The 24,649-nt window shown below is 34.7% G+C and overlaps 1 protein-coding gene across 1 annotated transcript; it reads right to left on the reverse strand.

The window, feature by feature from the left end:
• Positions 1–1,689: 1,689 nt before the first annotated feature.
• LOC144436870 (uncharacterized) lies at positions 1,690–23,522 on the reverse strand. Its single transcript, XM_078125731.1, has 26 exons — positions 23,432–23,522; positions 20,483–20,508; positions 19,538–19,579; positions 18,352–18,443; positions 17,850–17,979; positions 17,209–17,286; positions 15,430–15,575; positions 14,219–14,484; positions 13,219–13,302; positions 12,739–12,848; positions 11,796–11,911; positions 11,268–11,451; positions 10,518–10,644; positions 10,301–10,331; positions 9,510–9,570; positions 9,299–9,340; positions 9,009–9,062; positions 8,238–8,393; positions 7,556–7,676; positions 6,880–6,996; positions 6,272–6,318; positions 5,494–5,587; positions 4,781–4,833; positions 4,113–4,241; positions 2,824–2,917; positions 1,690–2,448 (listed from the first exon to the last, which is right to left on the reverse strand). The coding sequence occupies exons 1-26, from the start codon at positions 23,520–23,522 to the stop codon at positions 2,402–2,404; spliced, it is 2,538 nt and encodes an 845-aa protein (XP_077981857.1). The 3' UTR covers positions 1,690–2,401.
• Positions 23,523–24,649: the final 1,127 nt, after the last annotated feature.

Consider the following 24,649-nt stretch of genomic DNA (forward strand, 5'->3'; position numbering starts at 1 on the left):
ACAACACACTGGCATGGCATGATTCCAGTAATTCACCATATAGTTGGTCTGAGTTTGCGTTTATCCCAGTGACGCTAAAATTATAGCTTGCTTTATCTGATATGGGTACTAGTAACATTTATCTTTAATTTTTGTATTAAAGGAGCCTAGAGCTTGGATAATACCTTGTGTGAGAAGAAAAGATCTGACAACATTATTAATATGGTGATCTTACGGGAAGAATTGCATGATAAAGTTATCAACTCTATTTTCCTTATCATTTCATTCATATACTTCGATTTAGAGGTAATCTCTATTCTGATTGATTGATTGATTGATTGATTGATTGATTGATTGATTGATTGATTGATTGATTGATTGATTGATTGATTGATTGATTGATTGATTGATTGATTGATTGATTGATAAAGGTAATATTCTTACAAAGGTCTTTTCTTCGGAATAAACTACTAATCTGCAAAATATGTTCTGGTTTTCTTGTGACTTTTCTCATTTCCCATGTTATGATACTTTTAGGCCTTTTTAATGGAGGAGGTGAACATTTCAAGTGTAAACATTCATTGCACAATATGAATCAAAAGTAGAGCTGAAGATATTTATTTTGGTTAGAGTCCAATAAACTTTACGATGATCTAATTAGTTTGGTATGAAACGTACGAGCAATATATTAAATTGTATAAAACAAAATCACTCGGGAGACAAGTTTACACGGGTGTTACTGTTCATATCTAATGTGTAAGAGTATGTTGGTCATTGAAAACTTGTCATATAGCACTGTTAATGGCCCACATTGACTCAGTAATGTTCGATTTCAAAGTTGAAATAGTCATGTACCAAAGTATGGTATTAAGATTTCGAGAGAACCTAATGATTGCCAAGTTATGAATGTTACTTCTTATTATTATTTCTAAATTATAAGACACAATGACATTAGGGTGGTTAGAATTGACAAGATGTGATGTTATTCTGGCGATGAAGATTAGTAACATATTATGAACAGTCTGAGTTGAGTACGAACTCCGGATTTCAAGAATTGGCGTCATACGGGCGATAATTAATTTACCATGCACCCTATACATACTGAAATGGTGGCGTGTTAGGTGACACTTAACGCCGAATCACAGTACCATTTAATATATATCTGAAATTATAACCTCCGAAGTTAAGATACACTTGCAATTGTCAGTGCTCAGTAATTTATACATACTTCTGACATTTCCACTTTATAGCGATTCCGTAATAGTGGAAGAATGTACCTGGTGTTTAGCCAGAAAAGGAAGACTATGTAATTATTATTTTAGTCAAAAAAAACAGAGGAAAGGAAAAAGGTAGCAAAACCCAAATTCCAGATCACATGGACGCCGCTCCCTATGATTGCTCAAAACAGTGGCGATCAGCCAGATGACTAAATATCGAGTTTTGTCGATGGTTGCTCACTGAAACATCAGCATATCACATGCCAAGTACTAATAGCGAAAAAATATGCTGCCTGAAAACAAAATTATCAATACCGTAACAATGCTGACAATAGGTTCAATTAATTACCTTCAAGAAATTATCATATTGAAAATTCATTCAGATATATCGTTTGTGAATGAGGGAGCAGTAATGTTTCACCCACGAACAATTACACTTCAGAAAAAGTATCAGGTAACTCTGTTCGGTTTGCTGATATTTTAAATGACGATTTCTAGTTATGCATATATCCTTTGTGTTTTAAAGCATCCGCTATTATTCTAGAAACAAAGTTTCTTTGACACGTGGATGACGCGGGGCAATTCCAACTAATCTCATGGTGGACAATCGCTCTTTCACGTCCGTTATTACTGGCGGCCAGAAGTCATAATAGTCTACTGAAATCAATTAAGAGAGACTATCGCAGATAGTTTACATATAATTGCTTCAATGAGATTTACAGAGTTGACGTTGACCCTACTAAGTATTTGTTTAACTTTTAAACGTTTTCGTGTTCTTCATCATATGTCACTTTTGAGCCAGTAAGGCAGACAGACAGACAGACAGACAGACAGACAGACAGACAGACAGACAGACAGACAGACAGACAGACAGACAGACAGACAGACAGACAGACAGACCTAAAAACACAAGCATCTCTTTGGAAATAAAATTAGTGGTCTACAAATCTGTTGCAAAAAATCAAAGACAAACAGTAAAAGACTGAACACCTTTTCAAACGAATTTTCGTAACAGTGCGCTTGACGCGCATGCTCCAACGAATTCTTCACACTTATCCTAAAGCTACTTTCTTGTGCAAGATAGAATGCAATGTTTAAACGTTTCTTTTTACACATTGAGGCTAATTCTTAGGTCTTTCAACTTTTGTCAGTATGGTAATGAGGTTTCCTTATATTCATTTACGTGGTATCTGCAGTACAGCTCCTCACTCGTATTCCTGTCTTTTTGTAGTAACTTTGTCCTCTATTTTGGCTGGAATGAAATGGAAAAATAGAACTTACAAGGAAAACAATGACGAGGTATTATCTACGCCTTGTTATTATTGGACTGGGTTGATTGAAGATAGCGAAATGGGGCTGTCAATCATGTGTATACAGACGTATTCTAAAAGCTATGTGAAAATAAGCTGTCAATGATAAGAATTGCAATATACAATGCATCAGTTACTCTATCTATAAGGTGTTATACTAGTAAACAACACTATGATAAGCTAATACCAACGTCTAGTCAATATTCGTGATGTACCATTTGAAAGGTCGATGTTTAGTTTTGATAGATAGTCATTAATTAACATTAAGAAGGAATAAAACCATAACAATGTACTTGATAATAATCTGTACTTGTTACCTTCGAGTTGCTTTAGTTGTTCAAGTCTTTCTTTATTTATCTTATGTACAACGTCTACATCAAGTTTTATCCCAGAATCTCTGGCACCTGTAGGCTGTAGTCACACAAACATAGAATATGAACAAGGGGTAGTAAAATTTGAATTGATACTGGACTCCATTAAATACAGTTAGTAGAGATAACGTTACCTGTTTGGGTCTAGTTTGAAGCAATTACGTAGCTATGTAGAATCATATGCAGAGAAGGCCCAGGAAAGTACTTGAACATATTGACATACGAGAACATAATCCGTCTGTCAACCGTGACTATGGTTTTAACCTTATACGTTTAGTAGAAGTGATAGTCTAATGTCAGGTGACTCCAAGGGGGTCACTTGACCTAATGCCTTGAACGTCAAAGTGATTCTGTCGAAAGTCACATCAAACTTGATTTCAACAAGTTAACTTTATCTCTTAGCTACTAATGAACAGGGAAAGTTTTTGAGATTAGAAAATGTTATTATAAATGTGTCAATTGAGCTTGTGTTAAAAATTACTTACATGCCGAGTGTCCTTTACGAAATGATGTGAGATTTATTACGTTTTTCATGTTATTATAGACAAATATTCCCCCCCCCAAAAAAAAATGTCATTATTTGAAACATTATTTCAAATGAATTCATTAAACAAGACATCGACTCGACCATCATTTGGACAGGTACGACAGTCTCTTGTTACAGGATATGTTGCAGTACCTTTAAAGTGTGGACTATCAGTTTAGGACCCCTTCAAACATCACGAGCAAAAAATGTGGTTCAGATAATGAAAATAATGTTTTACCATTCTGAGCACAAGTCCCTGTACAATTATTACCCTTGCATGAACCTATAACGGTACAACGGCCTTTATACTTCCTAACATTCCACCTGTGAAACATACAATCCGTTGCAGTCACTCTAAGTGCATAGGAATAAGGCATTCACATACCAACCTGTCGTATCAGGTATCCACTTATAGAGCTGTGTTGAGTTGGACACAATTGTGGTTTTAATCTTACCCAAGGACTTATGCCACACCAAAACCAAAATGAAACGATTAACTTACAACTTACTTTTCCATGACTCAGCAAAATTAAGTGAAAATATATCAGCTTCTTTTTCAGGATACAACACGCATAATAACGGAGGGTCCCTTAACTTTCAAATCTTGCATGCAGACTGTGTTTCAATGCCTTGCACATTGTGGGAGATTTTGACGTAGGTTTAGTAAATATATATAGCGAAAACACACTACTTGATAGCCGCGGCCTACCCTTTGTGTCGACGGAAGGTCCAGTGTACGCCTCGTCTTTCTACCAGACGAAGGCCTATAACCAATATCACTGGGGATTTCTTCTTTGGTGCCATATGAGGGCAAAGACAACGAAGTTGGTACACTCTCCTGTACATAAAGGTAAAGGTAAAAAACAAGAAATATATCCCTATTAGAACACATTTCAGAAACAGATTTTGATACAACAAAGGGTAACACATAAAGGGACAATAATCCTTTATAATTATAATATATTTCTGCAAAATTAAAATGGCCATCAGCTAGGTTTATGCAATTTATAGGGGTTTTACTTCGTATGAAAAGGTACCTGTCGTATTCAAATTACTACTTTAGAAGTACATTTAATCATAATCTGCTAGTGGCAAAATCCACACATGATACTCCTGGAATAACGCATAAATTATTCAATGGCATAATACCTGAACATATAAATGTTGGGAGACCATTATTATACCACTAACTGTACTAACAGAGCAAGAAGACCATTAACACTATAGAAGGCATGCGCGGACACCGTCATTTCTTTTTACAATAGTTATTAGTGTGCTACATGAAGGTGCAGAATGTCTTTCACTGGAAAATGGACAATAAAATGACCCCCACCCCCACCCCCACCCCTGCAAAATACAATATTGAAAGAAACTCACCAAACCAATGCTTCTGCGATTGATACTTGGATTGTCGTTCTGTGTTGACATAGCTATCAAATGTCAGGACATAATTATAGCAGGAAGAAACGGAAACTTGTCAAGGCATAATCAACACAGAATATAAAGCTACAACCTATTATTAGAATGGAAGCCAGGTGACTTGAAACAAATTTGCTGGCTCAATATGTATTTTACCGACATCGCTACATGTTTCATTGCCTGAGCTACCATTTATCTTACCAGATCTATTGTAACAGTTACACTGTAACAATGTATACTTTTTTCAGGATGTCAAGGGATTAAAATGTAACAATTGTATAGCCATTTCTCTCTTCATATCTGATCAAATGTAGCAATGCTAATGAGATTAGTGTCACCATAACCCTAAAGATGAAACATGTTACTAAATCAGAACTATGAAATACTGTGTGTTGTGTTTACGTACATTTCTTTATGAACTAGCTAGTTTCTGTTCTTTAAAATTGGTTTGTACGTATCGCTCAAAACTTGAGAGAATATTTCGAAAACCTAATATTCATAAATCTTTTAAAAGTACAATTATAAGCAGACCACCAAATGTGTAATACCAGAAGACAAAAAATACAAGAAATATTTGAATGGCATTTTAGAGGTTGTCCTAAGGGTAGGCAAAATGCAAATTAAATCAGGTGATGATCACGTGTCAATGTATAGACATAACAAACACTTACCATGGATATTGTCAAGACGTTCAAGTCGTTCTTTGTTCTTCTTTGCTAAGGCGTCAACATCAAAGTCGGCTCCCGAAGTCATAGGGTCATCTTTCTGCAGAAGGAAGAAAAGAAAAATGCATCGAAGTACGATGGTAAATGCCTTTTAACGTAAGAAACAACCTATTGAAATCCGGTATCAATGCAAATGATACCAAAATATCACAAAATCAATTAGATATTAAACAATTCTGAAGACTATCTTGCACAATCGGAAAGTCATTGCCAAAAATCAGGTCTATTCAACAGCTTTATTAGAAAGATAACATACTAAATAGTGCAGAAGCTAACTTATTTGGAATTATTATTATATTTCAATTTTGTTAAATTAAAATGCTTGCTAAACTTCAGATCACTTGCCTCTATATAGTAGATTTTAGAGCATTGTCTATCAAAAACCAACATGACGCTTATGTTGTCATAATAAGACGCAAAAAAAATGTCACTGATTAAACATCTTACAACGTTGTATATCCCCTCTGAATTTCCCCTATTATTTATGTATTCTTTCGACAAACCATGCAAATCACATCACAGAATACAAATAAATTGTAAAACTATCCTATGCTGACGGTATGAACACACTTGTCAACAGTCGTCTTTACCTTTCAAGTTAGACTACTATTTCAAAGATCTTTGACACACATGACATTGCAGCCTTTACTCGCGGACAGTCTTCAGTGTAAATGGAGACAAAAACGTTCCATTAAATACTTAGTTGCCAACTCACCAAACCTACCTTCCTTTCGTTCATTACTGAGTGGTGTCTTTCCCCTGATCTTTGACCTATAAAGAAAGATGAAAGTACACTAAGTTAAAGACTCGATAAGATTCTGATCAGATAAAGGCTGCAATGTTTTTGTTCGGTAAACCCATTTTTTAACGTAGCTGTATTTTATCAAATATGTAAACTACTTCGTAACATATGAACATAATGTATGTAACTACTTCTTTTTCTTATACAGCCCAATGCAGGTTAGTGTTCACTGGCTCTGTTTGACACAACCATGCAGAAACAGAGAAACTTTACATACAGCAAGGTTGAATGAATAATTGCTAGCAACATTTTGTTTAAAATGAACTAAACGTACAACCAATCAGAACTCAAATGCAGACATCAAAACATTGGCGCCCGGCTGTCTCTGTTTAGTTGCAGTACATTGGTTGAAAAAATTGTTTATTTCATTCAAACTAATTGTAGTAAGAAATTGTGATCTTGCTACATCAAGCAGATCCAGCAAACACTAACCTTCAACTGGGATGTGTACTGGTTTTACTTCTTTATTCAAACTAAGTTATGAATTACGTAACTTTAATACCCAAGCGAACATTTTATATTAATCTCACCTCCGTTTTGGTTTTGTTTTTGCCGTCTTGTGAGAGAATATTGCGGAACTCCTGAAGTTAGGTCTTTCTGTTGGTAGTTTGAATGTCGTCTTTGGAATTCTTCTCTGAATGGAACAACTGCAAAGCGATATATATATATATATATATATATATATATATATATATATATATATATATATATATATATATATATATATATATATATATATATATATATATATCGTTCATTGCTGTAATTCTCAGTCAAACAAACGCTACATAACAATACTAACGAATATTAAAAATTTGACAATATACGTATGTATGTACGGCATGTATTGTTTGTTTGCTTGTTTGTTTGTTTGTTTGTTTGTTTGTTTGTTTATAGTATCTTTTTCATAGGCAGCATTTACTCCATGATAGCAGGTGGTGATTTTGTTAAAGAGTCAGTTCTCATAAGGATTACATTTTGACACAATACAGTTGTCTATTGCAGCACGAGTAAACATAAGCTTCTTCCCAAGGTCTGGTATGTTATCAAGTACAAACTATGGTTTATACCTGACCCACAGAGTAGTATATATGTGAGTAGTAACGGATATTGTGACACGCGTGTCATATCTTACAGTCTGAGACTACAAACAGGCAAGAATATGTTAAAACCAGGTTACTGCACCAAATATCTCAAAAATAATACCAGGGTCTTTTGGACGTGCTGTTGTCCTTCTAGCATAATCTGAGGGTTTGTTTCTTGGTAGATCAAAGACATCAATTTGTGGTGTGTGTCTTCTGTATCTGACTGGCGGATACTCATCAAACTAAAAAGTGAAAAAAACAATGAAACAGTAGAATTAGAGACACAGAGACGCTACTCTAAAAATTGTATAGAAAATTGAACATAAAAGTTTTAAAGATTGGTTATCACAGTTTCATAACCAAATATTAGATTGATTTACTATACCACCATTTCGAATAATTATTGAACATAACTTTGAAGCAAATTACTAAGCGTAGCCATGGAAGAAATAATGAAACAACCCAAATAGCGTCTAGGTACATTTAGAAGGTGATGTAAATAGGATTGTTTTTCATTCTATTCAGGTTTTTTCCAAGTTATTTAAGTATTCGAAAACGTCAACTCCTTGTCGATATAATTCAATGTCGATCAACTCGACTCCACATGTGTTGAATGTACACCCCTCGAAGGAAATAAGTCGGGAATTACCTTTGAATTCAAGATTTTACAGGTTGATGGATTTTTTATACATACTGAATTCAGGTTGGTTTTTAACCCTTGGTGATAACTATATTACTATCATTATGTTACCTGAATTTAAGTTATGCAATATTTAATCGTCAAAATTGAAAGTTATACTGACATTTTCGTCATGCAGTTGTTGCTGAATCCCCGACTCTTCGCCTTGAAGTTGTTGGCGCATAGCAGACAAAGCACGAAAAATGTCTTGGTCGGCATGCTCTCCAGAGTCATAATCAGATCTAGGAATCGGAATACTGTCATATTGTGATGTGTGATCCTACAAATAAAGAGGTAAGATTAAATCAAAAGATACCATAGTTATGTCAGACTAAAAAGGTATACAAAGTTGTTGGATCAAAAAATAAATTTAATATAAAATGGTGTTCCATATGGATGGCAAAATAAATTAAACGAAAGACATTCTAATGTGTGTTTACATGTACTCGTAATATTATTTTGGACATGAGGTATTAAAAGAGGTATCACATGAGGTATTACATGAGGTATTATTTAAGGAACAGACGTATTCATTACTTTAAGCATCATCGACACGATGACATATTTCGAAAAAGAATCGTCTTAGTTTTTGAAATATCTTGTTTTTGAAGTTTCGTACATGTATTTGTTAATTTCGATGCAATAGTTATATAAAAGCTATCACTTTATGGTGGCCGCACAATAACCACCGTTAATGTCTAGGAAAACCACGGGCTGCCGTTTAAAGAGAAATGTTCACTTTTCTACCTATGTCTCATATATCTTAATACCTGTAATATGAAGCAAGATAATGATGTGAGATACTATATCAAAATTCGTATTCAGTCCCCCTCAACAATCAAAATCGTAGTCTATTGCAAACTATACACTTCTTTGCTTTTACCGATACACTTACCATTTTTTGTACTTTATCTGTTTGTGTAGACTTACAGGCAAAAGTCGGATAAAGCTGCAAGAAAATATGTTCAACGTTCTTTTATTCATTAGCTCAGAAAAGAGCACTTATTATCAAAGTGACATAGTTTCTCAAAACCGTCCTATGAACGTCACTTTAAAATTAATTAGCACACATGAGTTGCAGTATAGGTAATTTGATGAAGAGTAAATCTGTTGATATTTATTTTCAATGTGCGTAATGAAAGGACATATTTCATAAACATTACTCGTATTAATCAATTTACATACCCCTTCTGTTTGGATTATTTTATCTTCAACCTGTAATTGTATCTGTAATAAAAGTACCAATGAAATAATTTGTTAATTGATATACGCTTTTGACTTATTATGTAATATGTTTACTAATCACTACTCGTTGGTTTTCAAATTTTACGCACATTAATTTATCAATAATCACGGGCACACGATGGACCATTACACTTGTTATGTTATCACCTACCCATTTCTCTTCGGGAGCGGATTGCAGGGGAACTATCTCTTCTCGCCTTGGCTTTACTTCTCTATAGAAATTGAAAAAATGAAGGTTTAGTGGTATAGCCATGTATGTACGCGTGTGTATGTATGTATGTATGTATGTATGTATGTATGTATGTATGTATGTATGTGTGTATGTACGTGTGTGTGTATGTATGTATGTGTTTGTGTATGTATGTATGTATGTATGTATGTATGTATGTATGTATGTATGTATGTATGAAGGTAGGTAGGTATGTAGGTATGTATTTATGTATATGTATGCAGTTTGTTTATTTGTTTGTTTGTTTGTTTGTTTGTTTGTTTGTTTATTTTTTGTTTGCATACCCCCATTTTGGATGAACTCCAGGTGTTGGAGCGAGGTAAATGTAAATATAAAAGAATTACAGTATATATAGTATACCTACAGTACCTACGTCATACGACTCTTGCCAACCCGGTACATAACACTAGTAACAAATGACTAGGGCAAACAATCAACAGGTTTTTTTTCAATGTTTGCTAATTAAAGTTAGGTACAATCGAAGCAATTGAAACATATATATATATATATATATATATATATATATATATATATATATATATATATATATATATATATATATATATATCAGTACAGTATCCAGAAGTTAGGTACTAAATATACAAATGGTTGAAATGTAAACATAGAGCAATTTTTGTAAAGAATCAATGACAAAGAGCCTTTAGAATTAATATGTTACTATACTCTGATATCATGAGGTGCATTGTTCTCACCTGCTTGGTTCAATGACAGTCCTTCCAAGATCTATATAAGACAAGACGCACAAATGTAAAGATTATAAAAAGGTTAACGAGTATCTTTGATTTCTCATGTTTTAAACAAAATAAGTAATACCCAAAATATTGTTTCTATCGAATAGTTTTATATTTCTTTTTCTTCAACGATATATATCCTTCTACATTTTCTACATTGAACTTTAGAATCACTTACCTTGGTCCTTTTTACTGTCTCGTGTAATCGTATTTATAAGAACATGCATGATACTATGATATTGTTCTTTGACCTGCTGTTTTAGTTGTTGCTGTTGCTGTGTCACCACACTGACTTCTGACAGAACCTTGATATAACATAAATGATATTAATTAAATAAAAAAAAACTTGTTATTACTTTGTTCCCGAAACTCAGAGCCGTTCTCATTAAAATTAAAAGAATTAAACACGGTCCACTGTATACATTGTTTAATTAGTTGTCAAAATTATGTCAAATGAGGTCTCAATAATTGTGCCATTTTAGAATCCAATATGGCCGCCGAATACTCTGTTAACTCAATGGGAATATAAAGATGGTCAATTTCCTTGAAAACCGAATTGTGATTCCTTACATTTCTTTTATCATTTCAAAATACCAAGAGCAACCTTCGTATGGCATAGTTTGGAGACATTTGAAGTACTTTAATTTTCAGGGAAGTTGGTCCCAAGACGGCATTCTACCTTAAAGAGTATACCCTTTATTGATTGACCATGGTAAAATGCCAATCAAATATATAATGAAATTGCATCTATAGGTCCATGCAAAACAAAAGAAACAACAGAAAGTAGAATGAATAATAACAAGAATAAAACAGAAAAAGTATCAGACAATATCTCAATCAGACAATTAGAAGTTTAGCGGATATTTTATGGTAGAATACTTTTTAAGATCTTAAAGGCGTTCTTTTTCATGTAAAGAAGTCAGCTTACATTGTTAAAACTTCTTTCATAATCGTCATCATAAGAAGTATCCTCCTCGTATTTTTCCCTTGCTTCATATTGTTCATATTCTTCTACGGGAGATAGTTTATCCTTCGCTGGTAGGTCGGCTTCTAAATGAGTAATGAATTCTGCCCTGGACTGCCAGATGGCTATATCTCTACCTTTGCTATCTCTGCTTATGTCAAAGTTTTAATATGAAAACTGATCTCAGATTAAGAACTTAGAATTCATGGGCACAATATTACATAATTTTGACTACATGAATTGAAAGCTTGAAGCAAAAACATAGCACAAAAGAACGTGTTGCACTATATACCATTCAGTGACACAAAGATATTTCCTACTTATTATAGATAGTTTTACCTATGTACTTGACCCCCAATGGTCAAAATCAAATGAAATATTAAAAACCGAAAAAGCTTATATTGGCTTAAAAATGCGAATTTCTTGCACTAACTATGCAAGAAAAAAGATCATGTGATAATCTCTCTTTTGACTATCGAAAACATGACTTACCTAATCAGGGTTTCCGTAATTGCAGCCATTACAAAGTGTACAACTATAACCGCTACAATTAGGAGGTAGCCTGCTACTAGTATATCAGTCATGATGGGAGCTTTACATTTGAGACCCTGGCAGTCACAAAAGTGAAAACGAATTACATATTAGATTCACTCCGTTCTCGAATGTCTCACATCCACTTAAGGGGTTCATTATGTATGTATGTATGTATGTATGTATGTATGTATGTATGTATGTATGTATGTATGTATTAAGCCGTACGTACGTACGTATGTGTGTGTGTGCGTGCGTCTTTGTCTGTCTGTCTGTCTGTCTGTCTGTTTTATGTCTGTCTGTGTGTGTATGAATCTATGTATGTATGTATGTATGTATGTATGTATGAATGAATGTATGTATGTATGTATGTATGTATGTATGTATGTATGTATGTATGTATGCATGTATGTATGTATGTATGTATTATGTTCTGTCTGTGTGTGTATGTATGTATGTATGTATGTATGTATGTATGTATGTATGTATGTATGTATTATTATTATTATATGTATTTATGTATGTATGTGTGGGTGGGTGGGTGGGTATGTATGCATGCGTGTATTTATGTATGTATGTATGTATGTATGTATGTATGTATGTGCATGTATGTATGTATGTATGTATGTATGTATGTATGTATGTACTGTCTGCATGTCCATTTTCATATATGTATGTATCTATATATCAATATGTATATCGAATAAAGTAATTAAGAAGATTAAGACATTTATAAAATCTTTACAAAGTGAACTACACTATACTTCCCAAACCGTTCTAAAATGTTAACTAATTTCAAAATGATAAGTATGCATACTAAGTCAATCATACTTAATACCGCAATCATGTGCATACCTGCTAACATAGCAGCATATACTTTGGTTTCCCACTGAATAAGACTTACCTCGTAATTATAGTCATCTACCACGGATAGTCGAACCAAAGAGAACATTGTGTCGAATAGTGTTCCGTATCCTTCGACATCACAACAAAACATCAACATAAAAGCACAGACTGATATGAGAAAATAGAAGTAATAGTCAGTGTTATAATAAATCTGACCTCATAGATTTATGTCAAATGGTATTGCTGCCTTAGCAACGTCTACTTGTGCGTCACGATTTTTTTAAATGAATTCGACCTTACAGCTGATATTTTATAATTGTGTAACTCGTATTTCAGAAACATCAGTTGCAAAACTTGACAAATAACCCATTTTTCAATGTGATATACTTAAAGAACAAGATATATTCAAAGAAAACATTATGTTCTCTACCTTCCCTTAGATGGTCGATTTTTCAAATCTCGGAGCATGATTTATTTTCTGATTCTAGGGCAGATGTTGTAAACGACAAAACATTCTCAGAAGTGTATGTATGCTTACCGAAGGCAAAATAAAACACTATGAACAGTATACTTGCAAGAAAGAGAGCTTTCAGTAGCAGGTAGAACTTTCCGATTATGAGACCTAAAGTTTAGGAGAAAAGTGTAAACAATTATTATCAAACTACACATTTAATGGTTTAATAATAAACAATGAAGTTTATTCCCTATCCCTACAATGTAATAATGGATAAGCGAGGGGAAATACAATGAAATTAAGGGAAGAGGGAATGAAGGAAAGAGGGAGGGAGAGTAGTGAATGAATGACTGAATGACTGACTGACTGACTGACTGCCTGAATGAATGAATGTGTGAGTGAGTGAGTGAGTGAGTGAGTGAGTGAGTGAGTGAGTGAGTGAGTGGGTGGGTGGGTGGGTGGGTGAGTGAGTGAGTGAGTGAGTGAGTGAGTGAGTGAGTGAGTGAGTGAGTGAGTGAGTGAGTGAGTGAGTGAGTGAGTGAGTGAGTGAATGAATGAATGAATGAATGAATGAATGAATGAATGAATGAATGAATGAATGAATGAATGAATGAATGAAAGAAAACTCTTAATATGTATAAAAACACACCATGCTTCCATTTTCCCGGTTTCTATTTGACGTATGTTTCATATATTCCATACATACATACATACATACATACATACATACATACATACGTACGTACGTACGTACACACGCACGCACGCGCACGCGCACGCACACACACACACACACACACACACACACACACACAATTTTTATAGCAAATGTCGCTCAATATTCAACATACATAACAAAGTATTGCCCAAGAAATGACCAGCAATTTAGCTAAATAATGTAGAGAGTTGACTGAAGTATATGTGAGACCATCTCCTTTTTTATTAGCCATTTAGTCCAGTTGAAGATGAAAACTCGTGCAAAGTGTGTACAAGGTTCATTTGATAATCCGGGAAAAAGTATACATTGGTAACAAGCAGGATACAGAAGTAGTCAGGAAAAGTAATGAATAGTTGTCACACTCACTGAAAACAGGAAGTACTCGTAGTGACTTGAATAGTCTAATCCAAACGAAAATTATTGTGACTGCAAAGAGGCGAATATGAATTATTGAGTATATGCTTTCTCCTCTGTCTTCATCTGTTTCACTGGTACAGGTTTCAGATTTGCCTGTATCGCCAGTATCATCAATTCCATAACAAAAGTCCCTCAAAGAGGCATCATTAACATCAATCAGATGCAGTATAGTACATGTAGTGATGAGTAAATAGGTAATCCAATTAAAATAGTTCCTAAAATAATCAAAAGAAAACTGTCTAATATTACATATAACGTTACGTTATATTTTGACTTGTCTCTATAACTACAGGAGTGTCCAGAAGTGCTTCACTCACTTTCATGAATTGTATCGATCACTTACATTGACATGAAAAAAAAAATCGCGCGTTCCTCAATTACAGAATTTTTCGAAAGTCCACCCAATTTAGTCTAATTCAATGTAATCTTCAAAACTTGACGGCGTTCCGCCATTTTGGTGAGTGGGTTCATGGGTAAAATTATTTGATGACGTACATCGTATTCCTACCCTCGTTCTGAGTGGAAATCCCAGGACAATGCGATTCCGTCATTCACATACTAGTGATAAATAATCCTGTTCGAAATTGTGATGTAACTTAATGATCAACAGATTTAATGATGATTAAACGTATAAAGTTCTATCAGAAAAATAGTACAAAGTTTCCAAATTATTTCAAGCAAAGCGTCCGTTTAATAAGTCACCAATCTGTAAAATACATAGTCTCGTCCCCCTGCCTCCTTTCTGCCGCTGCTGGCGCTACACTCACAAATCCTTTCGTGAGTGTAGCGCCAGCAGCGGCAGAAAGGAGGTAGGGGACCAGACTATAAAACACATTCAGCTAAACCACAGACAACTAAGAAAGAAATTGTCGGCTTCCGGTTGAAAATAGCGCTATCGGACCCTTATTTGACCCTTACCGATGACGCGGTACTGTTTAATCAACAACAACAAAAACCGATAGTACCCGAAGATGGACTTCGGTAGCTTTCATTTCAAAGTTGAAAGTGCTAGAGACCCTTGTAGAGTACCCAAGGCAAAGATTGAGCTGTTAATCCCAAGATTAACACCTCGAACAATAGCCATTACCAATCAGTTTTCTCAGTTGTCTGTGGGTAAACGTATAGAACATACCACAGACAAACATCATTATCACACTTACCAAATATCTTGTGCTTGGCGGTAAGATGGTTTCAATTTCTTAACTTCCTCTTCTTGATTTTCTAACATTGCTTTCTCACTTTCCCACCTCGGGTGATGGTTTTTCTTGTCATGGTTTATCAACTTTTGTTTCTGTTCTTTCCATCTCTGAAATTAACCGTGACATATTGGTTATACTCAAATTATATCTTCACATTAAAAGAAAATATGTATATGGAAATAAATACTGTAAAAGAGGGAATTTCATATTCGTATCATTACGTACATCTGACGTAATGTGCAAGGAATGACTAAATTTGATCACCCTGCTTTGTAAAAAAAATTTCACTAACATATCGTAGGCATTCTGTCACCTGACAAAAATTACACAGCTCCTTTCACGTTACCGTCCATCAGCTCTTGTTGATACGTGTACAACGACACAGAAACCAATGGGAAACTGCACATGCTACATACACTTTCAAATAGCAAGATTAAATGAATACATTTTCTTGCGATGTTTGTCTAAATGAAATAAACTACTGCAACACCATGTAGACATCAAATGCAGACGTCAAAACATTGGCGCCAGCGTGTCTGTGTCTTGTTCCATTACGTTTAACCTCATAGTGGTCTGAGATTTAAATGGTTTGTTTCAATTTGATGAAATGTAACAAGGAATTTTCATCTTGTTTTCTTGGGGTACAATATCCAGTGTCTAATCTGCGTGGTTGTAACAAACAGTGCCGGTGAACAGTAACTTGAAACGGACTGTACTAATTAAATTTGCTACATTTCATCGTCTGATTCGACAGCAAAATCTTCGCAGCATTGTTTAATTTCATCGTCTGGATTGACAACAATCGTACAACCATTGCTACACTTTCTTTTATGTGAAATAATATTATCACATCATTAAGAATAACAGTCTGAAGATAATGGTATCCCACGCGAAGAAAATGTAGCAAAGTTACCAACAATATTACTAAGATCTTATATCGAGCTACTCAATAAAGATTAGTTAATATGTTAATGAGAGAAGCTTTGTCGATGACACACGTGCACACACACATGCATACACACACACATATGTGTGTGTGCATAAGCTTACGCATATATATATATATATATATATATATATATATATATATATATATATATATATATATATATATATATATATATATATATTGAGGGTAGAAGAAAATCAAGTAGGTTTTCGTCTCTACAAGCCTGTTTCGTGAGTCAATCACTCGTTTACACCAGCATCTCCTGACGAGTGATTTACTCACGCAACAGGTTTGTAGAGACAAAAAACCCTACTTGATTTTCATCTACCCTCAACATATACTCCGCTCTGCGTGCAGACGTATCGAGCACTGTGCTACGGATAAATCTTACCACTGACTTCATATATATATATATATATATATATATATATATATATATATATATATATATATATATATATATATATATATATATATATATATGTGTGTGTGTGTGTGTGTGTGTGTGTGTGTGTGTGTATATACACATATATATATACATATATATATACACATATATGCGTACGCTTATGCACATACACATATGTGTGTATCACTGTATGCATGTGCTTGTGCACGTGTGTCATCGATATATATATATATATATATATATATATATATATATATATATATATATATATATATATATATATATATATATAACCCCACGAAATCAATGTTAGTTTTACGTCATAATGCTCCGATTATGATTCCGCGGAGTAATACATATTCGAGCCGGTCCATATACTTACGTAATAATCTCGCTTTGGTCGTATGAATTCACTCAGTTCCTTGTAACACAAATATATAGTGTAACAAATTACTAAGCACTGTGAAAATAAAGTGAGTGATCTTAAGCTTCTCATTATTATAAGTACAGGTATGTTGTAATATGTACTGTTTCATTAACACGCTTGTTGGAATTCATCCCCTTTTTTGCTGCATGTTCATAACGCAGAGAAAACCACATCACAATCACCCATGCTAAATACCCTGTACGCCGCTCTTGCACTCAATACGTCATGGGGTTCTGTCATCATACTAAAAAAACAGGCGTTTTTTTTTACTCTTTGTGTATAATTTGTATGTAAAGGACACTATCCAAATGTACATATCAATTGTGATAAAGGTGATTTCAAAACAGATGATTTATGCAAGAAAGAAAAACCTAATCCTTTTGGAAGAAAATTGGGGATCTGAAAAGTGCCTTCTGTATGTATATATAGTAGATCGGTATCGTGAAAAGAATAGTGTTTATCGGACAACTAATAGTTAGAACAGCGCAGCCAGCGGCAAAAGTTACGACGGAACACCGTCTCATAATTTATGTATTCTAAGGTAAACAATCAAAATATGATACATTTCTACACTATGATGAAACGGGGATACTTACCCAAACAACTACTCTCCAAGAATCTACCGGAAAGTCATAGCATGCCCTTTCTTCTCTTTTCCATATGGCGATAAAGGACCACGTGATAACAAAGGCAAAGTCAAGGACGAGAGCTTTTATAGTAAGACGTCTGTAAAACCGAACAATAATATGATGAAATAATAGTGATGATTTTTCTAAAGTACTGTCACTATGTATCCGTATGTGTGTGTATGTATGTATGTATGTATGTATGTATGTATGTATGTATGTATGTATGTATGTATGTATGTATGTATTCTGTATGTATGTATTTATGTATATATGTATGTATGTATTGTCTGTCTGTCTGTCTGTCTGCCTGAATGAATGAATGAATGAATGAATGAATGAATGAATGAATGAATGAATGAATGAATGAATGAATGAATGAATGAATGAATGAATGAATGAATGAGAAGGTTATATCAGGCAAAAGGAGGGTTTGTCAATTTTGAAATGTTCGAATTATATACATATTTACCTCCCAAATCTTTCCCATTTTGCCTTGATAAATTTACGAACGAACTCTTCTTTAATAATCGTCTTACGACCGTCACTTACTATCCTATCCATCTGAAATATGAATATAAAGGCTCGATTATTATAAATAATGTAACAACGATGTGGTTTACATTAGACTCTTAACTCTTGTACAGTTATGAGTACAAATGTTGTGTAGTACACAATCATTGAACTAATATAATACGTATCCAGCGAGCTGAGGTCCCTTGCTCGTGTCATTGTCTTCAGCCATAACACATATACTATTGTGTTAACAACACAAAATTATAGAAATTCCAATATCTCGATTTCTAGTTTACAGATCCACTACAGACAAATAAATATTGATTCCTTGACTTTGTGTAAATGATGTAATGAGGAAATTAATGCGAGAGACAAACACGCGGAAAATCACAACGGTGAAATCCACTTGGAAATGTATCACTATGCAGTGACGTGCTATGTTTTGGTTGGAAAAGTTGAAAAATAGAATATTGAAACAAATTCCAGATTAAAAATAAAAGTCAGAGCAAACTTATTACTGTCTCTAGTACACTTGCAGTATATATTGCTGTCAACTTAAATATGTCTTTGGGTGATACTATAGCACATTGGTAACTTATTCAACTTTGAAATCTTGTAAAGAATCCCTGTGTTCTGCGGATTTCCTGCAAGGCAGGAAATGACATAAAAACATGTCCCCCGTAATCTCTGTCAAGACTTCGGTTCAAACATAAAATACGACAATGAAATTCTAGAGAATCTGAATACATAAATGCAATGGGATGAAATTCAGAATCAAATTTAGTGATGGTCATTCATGTATCAACAGTTAGATATCATATGTAGCAAAATTTAAGCAAACAAGAATACATTCGCCATTCAAAACTCATAAGTGAAAACAAAGGAGTACAGTAAAGAAACAATGGGGGCGCCATATATACCACACCTACAAATGCAAAGTGCTGATATTTACTCGCAATTCATCCTAACTTGAGAATGGTGGAGTTAACAGTTAATTAATGTAACTGCACTATATAAAACTTGTATTTAGAACTCATTCTTGCTGCCACTAGAGTGGTGTGTGATATGATTGGCATTGCAACCGTTTTCATTGTCTCTGAAATAGTCATCTGTTGGCAATAACACTGTCAACGAAAACTTACCGGCGTTATATTGCTTGGTCCCTGTTTTGTGTCCTTACTTTGCTATAAGTGACAAAGTTGAATCCAAATTTAGCATACAATTAAATGTTAATTTATGCAGAGAGGCAGGTTACAAATAAAACAGGAAGAAACAGTCAAATGGTCCTGGGACGGTTCCAACTTTTTCAAAATCCCCGTGATTAAACAACAAAATGAACATTCATCATAAACACCTAAATAAGATGTATTTATTACTGTACTACGCGCTCCACTCAAAATCAATGCTAGGAATTCAAATGAGAAATATTATTAAGCAAATGTCTTGATCACATGACCACTGATCAGGGGCCAGGTGAAAAAAGTTGTCAAAGTTGAACACCAACAGCGCCCTCAATTTAAACGTAGTTAGAAAAAATACATATGATTTGATGACGTGATTCCCGTGGAGATACTAGTTTATGCATTATTGATAAGTAAACATGTTTTAAGGTTTCCCTGCAATCAATCCGGGACACTCTTAAAGGTGACATAGAAGCAGTCCTTCCAGTATAAGGAGTATTGTGCCTCAAAACATTACCAGCAATTGTCTTAGAATTATTTGCATGGTTCGTTATTTAAAAAATGTGTCTGAGAGCACAAATATAATAGCTTATCACTTATATGAGTTACTCGTTGAAATATAAATAGTTTATGTATGTTGTTATTGTAGATGTTGTCGTTTTTGCCTTTGTTGTTGATGTTACGTTGTCGTTGTTGTTGTTGTTGTTGTTGTTGTTGTTGTTGCTATTGCTGTTGTCGTTATCGTTATCGCTGTCGTCGTCGTTGCTGTTGTTGTTTGTTTGTTTGTTTGTCTGTTTGCTTGTCTGTCTGTCTGTTTGTTTGTTTGTTTATTTGTTGTTTGTTTGTTTGTTTGTTTGTTTGTTTGTTTGTTTGTTTATTGTAAAAATTGTTGCAGGTGATAATTACCTCCTCACAACAAGGATAGCACGGTCCTAGAAAAGAACATAACATGATCACAATGAAATATGAACACTATAAAATCCACGGTTTATTAGAGAGGCCAGACTGTCTGTTGTTTTGAAAAGTGTGGTAGCCAGGCTGTAGTCTCAATAATAGTAAGAACACCTCGTCATATTAAATAAAGGAATGTGAGTTCCAATATTATAACTTTAAAGGTTGGTGTTAAAATAGAATAAAGATATTGGTATGAAATACACAAGTCTGACCACGTCACTACTACAGCAAAATGTTGTACGTAAATAAAACGCATATCCCTACGGCACCAATAGTATAGGATAGCAGTAATTCACAGACAGTGAGGTTGAAACAATAGTGTTGAAATATGGCCTATGAAAAATGACAAAACAATTCACCCTAATATATCAAAAGAGAACATTTGCTTAGATGACATTTTGCTCTAGAATTCTACACAAAAAAAGCTGAATGGCTGAAGTGTTCGAGAGATTGAATTATTGACTGTCGTGAATCATCTTGAGTGCGAGCTAAGACTGTTCTGTTTTCTTAGTTCCTTCTTGTGGCTATTTACTTTTGAGTTCGCTATGCCTAACGTAAGTGACCGCATTACATAGCTAAATATTAAGCATTTTCGATGCAGGGTAACATTCTAGGGACATCTTCATAATTGTAATTAAAACCGCGGCCACGGGCCTATTTTAATACGGTGCCGTACTAGACGGAACCACATGTTTCGTTGCGCTCTGGCTTGCGGCAAGAATGTCTAGGGGCGGAACATAGCAAATATCATTACTGATGTCAATAAAGGGGAAACTTTCTATTTTATTTCCTATTTCATTTGATGACAATGACTTTAGCTGAAGGAGTTATACTCCCAACGCAATGTATTACTACTAACTTAGGGAGCCTTCAGTAATTACAGGGGGGAATTTGGGGGTCACCTTTTACAAATCGGGAAGGCCATATCTTAGAAAATGGCATAAGGGGAGGGTAATATTTCACTTTGACTCATTATATCGCCTGATTTTGTATTATTTTTGATTTCCATCCTATCGCTGCCACATCGGTTAGGGTTAGGGTTAGGGTTAGGGTTAGGGCACAGAGCGCTCAGGCTTAGTTTAGCAGTTAGTTATGTTTACGAAAGCAAACAAAATTAAAAAATAGAAAGCAAAAATTGTACATACCCCATATATTGTGGGGTATGTACAGTTATGACTATTTCGGCTATAGGAAAACATATAGTAATTCTTGTTGTTCATACAGAATTGTAATTACTCTCTTGTTGATGTTGACAGTATCTATTTAGTGTCTGTTTGTCTGTTTGTGTTTTTTTTTGTTTATTTTTGTTTATTTGTTTGTTTTCGTAAACATAACTAACTAAACCTCAGCTCCCTGTGGTTAGGATTAGGGGTTAGGTACTGTAATATCAGACCATGTCAATCAAATCGCTGCTGACAACCATGCATGGTTATTACTTAATTAATTGTTAGTTGTGATATGATGTGTGTCTTACAGGCCTATCTAGAGTAAAACGGGAACAGTTGGGTAAGATATTAGGGGTAATGATGTGATGGCGATGTTGAGCTCGGTCCCGACAATGTTGGAAGTGTGACCATCTAGTATTCGTGAATTTGAAGTAAATAATATCTTGAAAATGTTCAAAGTGGTGGGACTTTAAACCATTGATGCTAGGATTAGTGTCCTACTCCATGGCTGGCAGCATTTTAACAGTAACATGTTTTTGACAAATTCAACGGGTAGAGTCAAGTTTTAAAGAAAGGAAAGTGAGGGAAGCGTCACCTTTTAGCATGACGGAATCGGGACTCGGGGGGGGGGTCTTATTTTATCCAGCAGCTCGACCTCTCCCCCCGTAGTTATTGAAGGTTCCTAAGTCTCAAAATATAGTTTCCCTGTTAAACACATACATACATACATACATACATACATACATACATACATACATACATACATACATACAAACATACATACATACATAATACATACATACATACATACATACATACATACATACATACATACATCCATCCATCCATCCATCCATACATACATACATACATCCATCCATCCATCCATCCATCTATCCATCCATACATACATCCATACATACATACATACATACACACATACATACATACATACATACATACATCCATCCATCCATCCATCCATCCATCCATACATACATACATACATACATACATACATACATACATACATACATACATACACACTCCGACATGCGTACACGTCGACGCGTTACAAATATCAGCTATCTGATATCTCGCCTAGATCAATATACGTTTTATATCTTAGACAAATAGTCTCTGACTCCCACCCCACCTCACCCCCAAACTCAGTCATGAACCAAATTTGTTCATACAAATGTGTAAACCCCGACTGTTTGAATGATGCATAAGTAGCGTCAAGATATGACAAATCTCAGACCACTATCTGTATAATGGTCTGAGGACAAATGCACCATAGTTAGACATTATCTAACTGCCCCCGATACATGTGTCACGCTTGGTGACATGCAATAAACACTAAATTGTTATTTTGACTGAATTGATTACGGTCATGTAATAACAAAATGGTGGGTAACTTGTATGAATTTGAAATTTCATCTCAGCTCCTCATTCAACTAGACGTGAGAAGAGATTCGAAGTCACGTGTAGACAGACTACAACACCCACACTTTGTGGTGATTTGATATTCATAATAATAACACTGCATCCCGTCTATTAGTTTCACATTTACACAGCATTCACACTGAAACCAGGTCACAGTTGTTTGAACATGTTACCAAGCAGGTAATCCACGTATGTAATTTATGGCCAGGAAATGCGAGAGTAAAACAATAAAAAGTAGGAAGTGCAAAATAGGATTCGTAGTCCTTAATTGTACATTAAATTTTCTTACCATTTTTGTTTTCTTGGACTTCTGTCGTGTCTCCCTCGTTGGTAACAAAGTTGTTCTTGAAGAATTGCAACCACTGGGGATCACCTTCCATGCCGGAAGATTGAGAAGCGGTGGAGTTGTTATCTGACTGCCCATGTCCTTTCGAAGTTTCCCCATTATCGAACGTCGTTTGATCACTTGGCGAGACTCTGTTATTTTTGCCCAACTTTATCGAGCTTTTCTTACTGGTGGCACTCATCTTTCACTCCGTCATTTCTTCAAGTTTCAGGTAGATATGATTTAGAACTGTGGTAGTCTCATCGTTATAACAACATGAATGCTAAAGCAACTTCAGTGATCTAACGCCAAGATTACAGAAATGCCTGTGTAGGCTAGGCTAGACCGGGGGGTCACAGAATGTGTGAGCAATCGATGACTTTAAACACTACACCACTCGGTCAAAGTTCAGTAACTCAAAAACTGGTACTTTCACTTACTTCTGATGATGCGTCTGATCATATATTGGCCAGATTTCATATAGAAAATCCGGACTGACTTGCCCCGTCATCTCCTGTGGCAGAGGATGATTTGAACAAAGCGTAACAATACACGAATGTATGAACAAGCAATCAGTCGTTTAGACATGATGACATGCTGTTGGATCGGAGTTCGCGACTATTTAAACTGTATCGATACGGTACGGTACCCAAACAATTTCTTGAATACATATGTGACCCCAAAACCTCATTCTTGTGTCTAAACTCAAACCAGAAGGAAGTCCACACAAAACTGAGAAAGTATTCCGGATAAAATGAACTTTTACCTAAGATAAAACTTACATTATGATAGAACACGGGTAAGAAATTGTCAATGAATTAAATATTTACTGTTTAGAAGATATACTGCATATCGACCAATTCACCTTAAGTTGCTGATTTTAAATATTCCATCATAAGCCATAGGGCAGATTTGACCTTGTTTTGAAAAAAAACTATCGATTTACACCAATTATATATTATATATAATGTTTTAAGGTCACGTGGGTCATTCTAATCCAAATTTATCTATATTAAAATTATACTGTAGCAATAAAATGAACAAAACCGTCGCTGTTTTCATTATCCACGGGTACTTCTGCCTTATCAGAGAAGTAACTTCATCATACCGTCCATGCATAAATACCGGATGAGTGTGTGTATTAGACGGAAGACGTCTAGTCCAGCCTAATCTTCATGATTT

The sequence above is a fragment of the Glandiceps talaboti genome, chromosome 6 (assembly GCF_964340395.1).
Source record: "Glandiceps talaboti chromosome 6, keGlaTala1.1, whole genome shotgun sequence".
Classification (NCBI taxonomy): domain Eukaryota; kingdom Metazoa; phylum Hemichordata; class Enteropneusta; family Spengelidae; genus Glandiceps; species Glandiceps talaboti.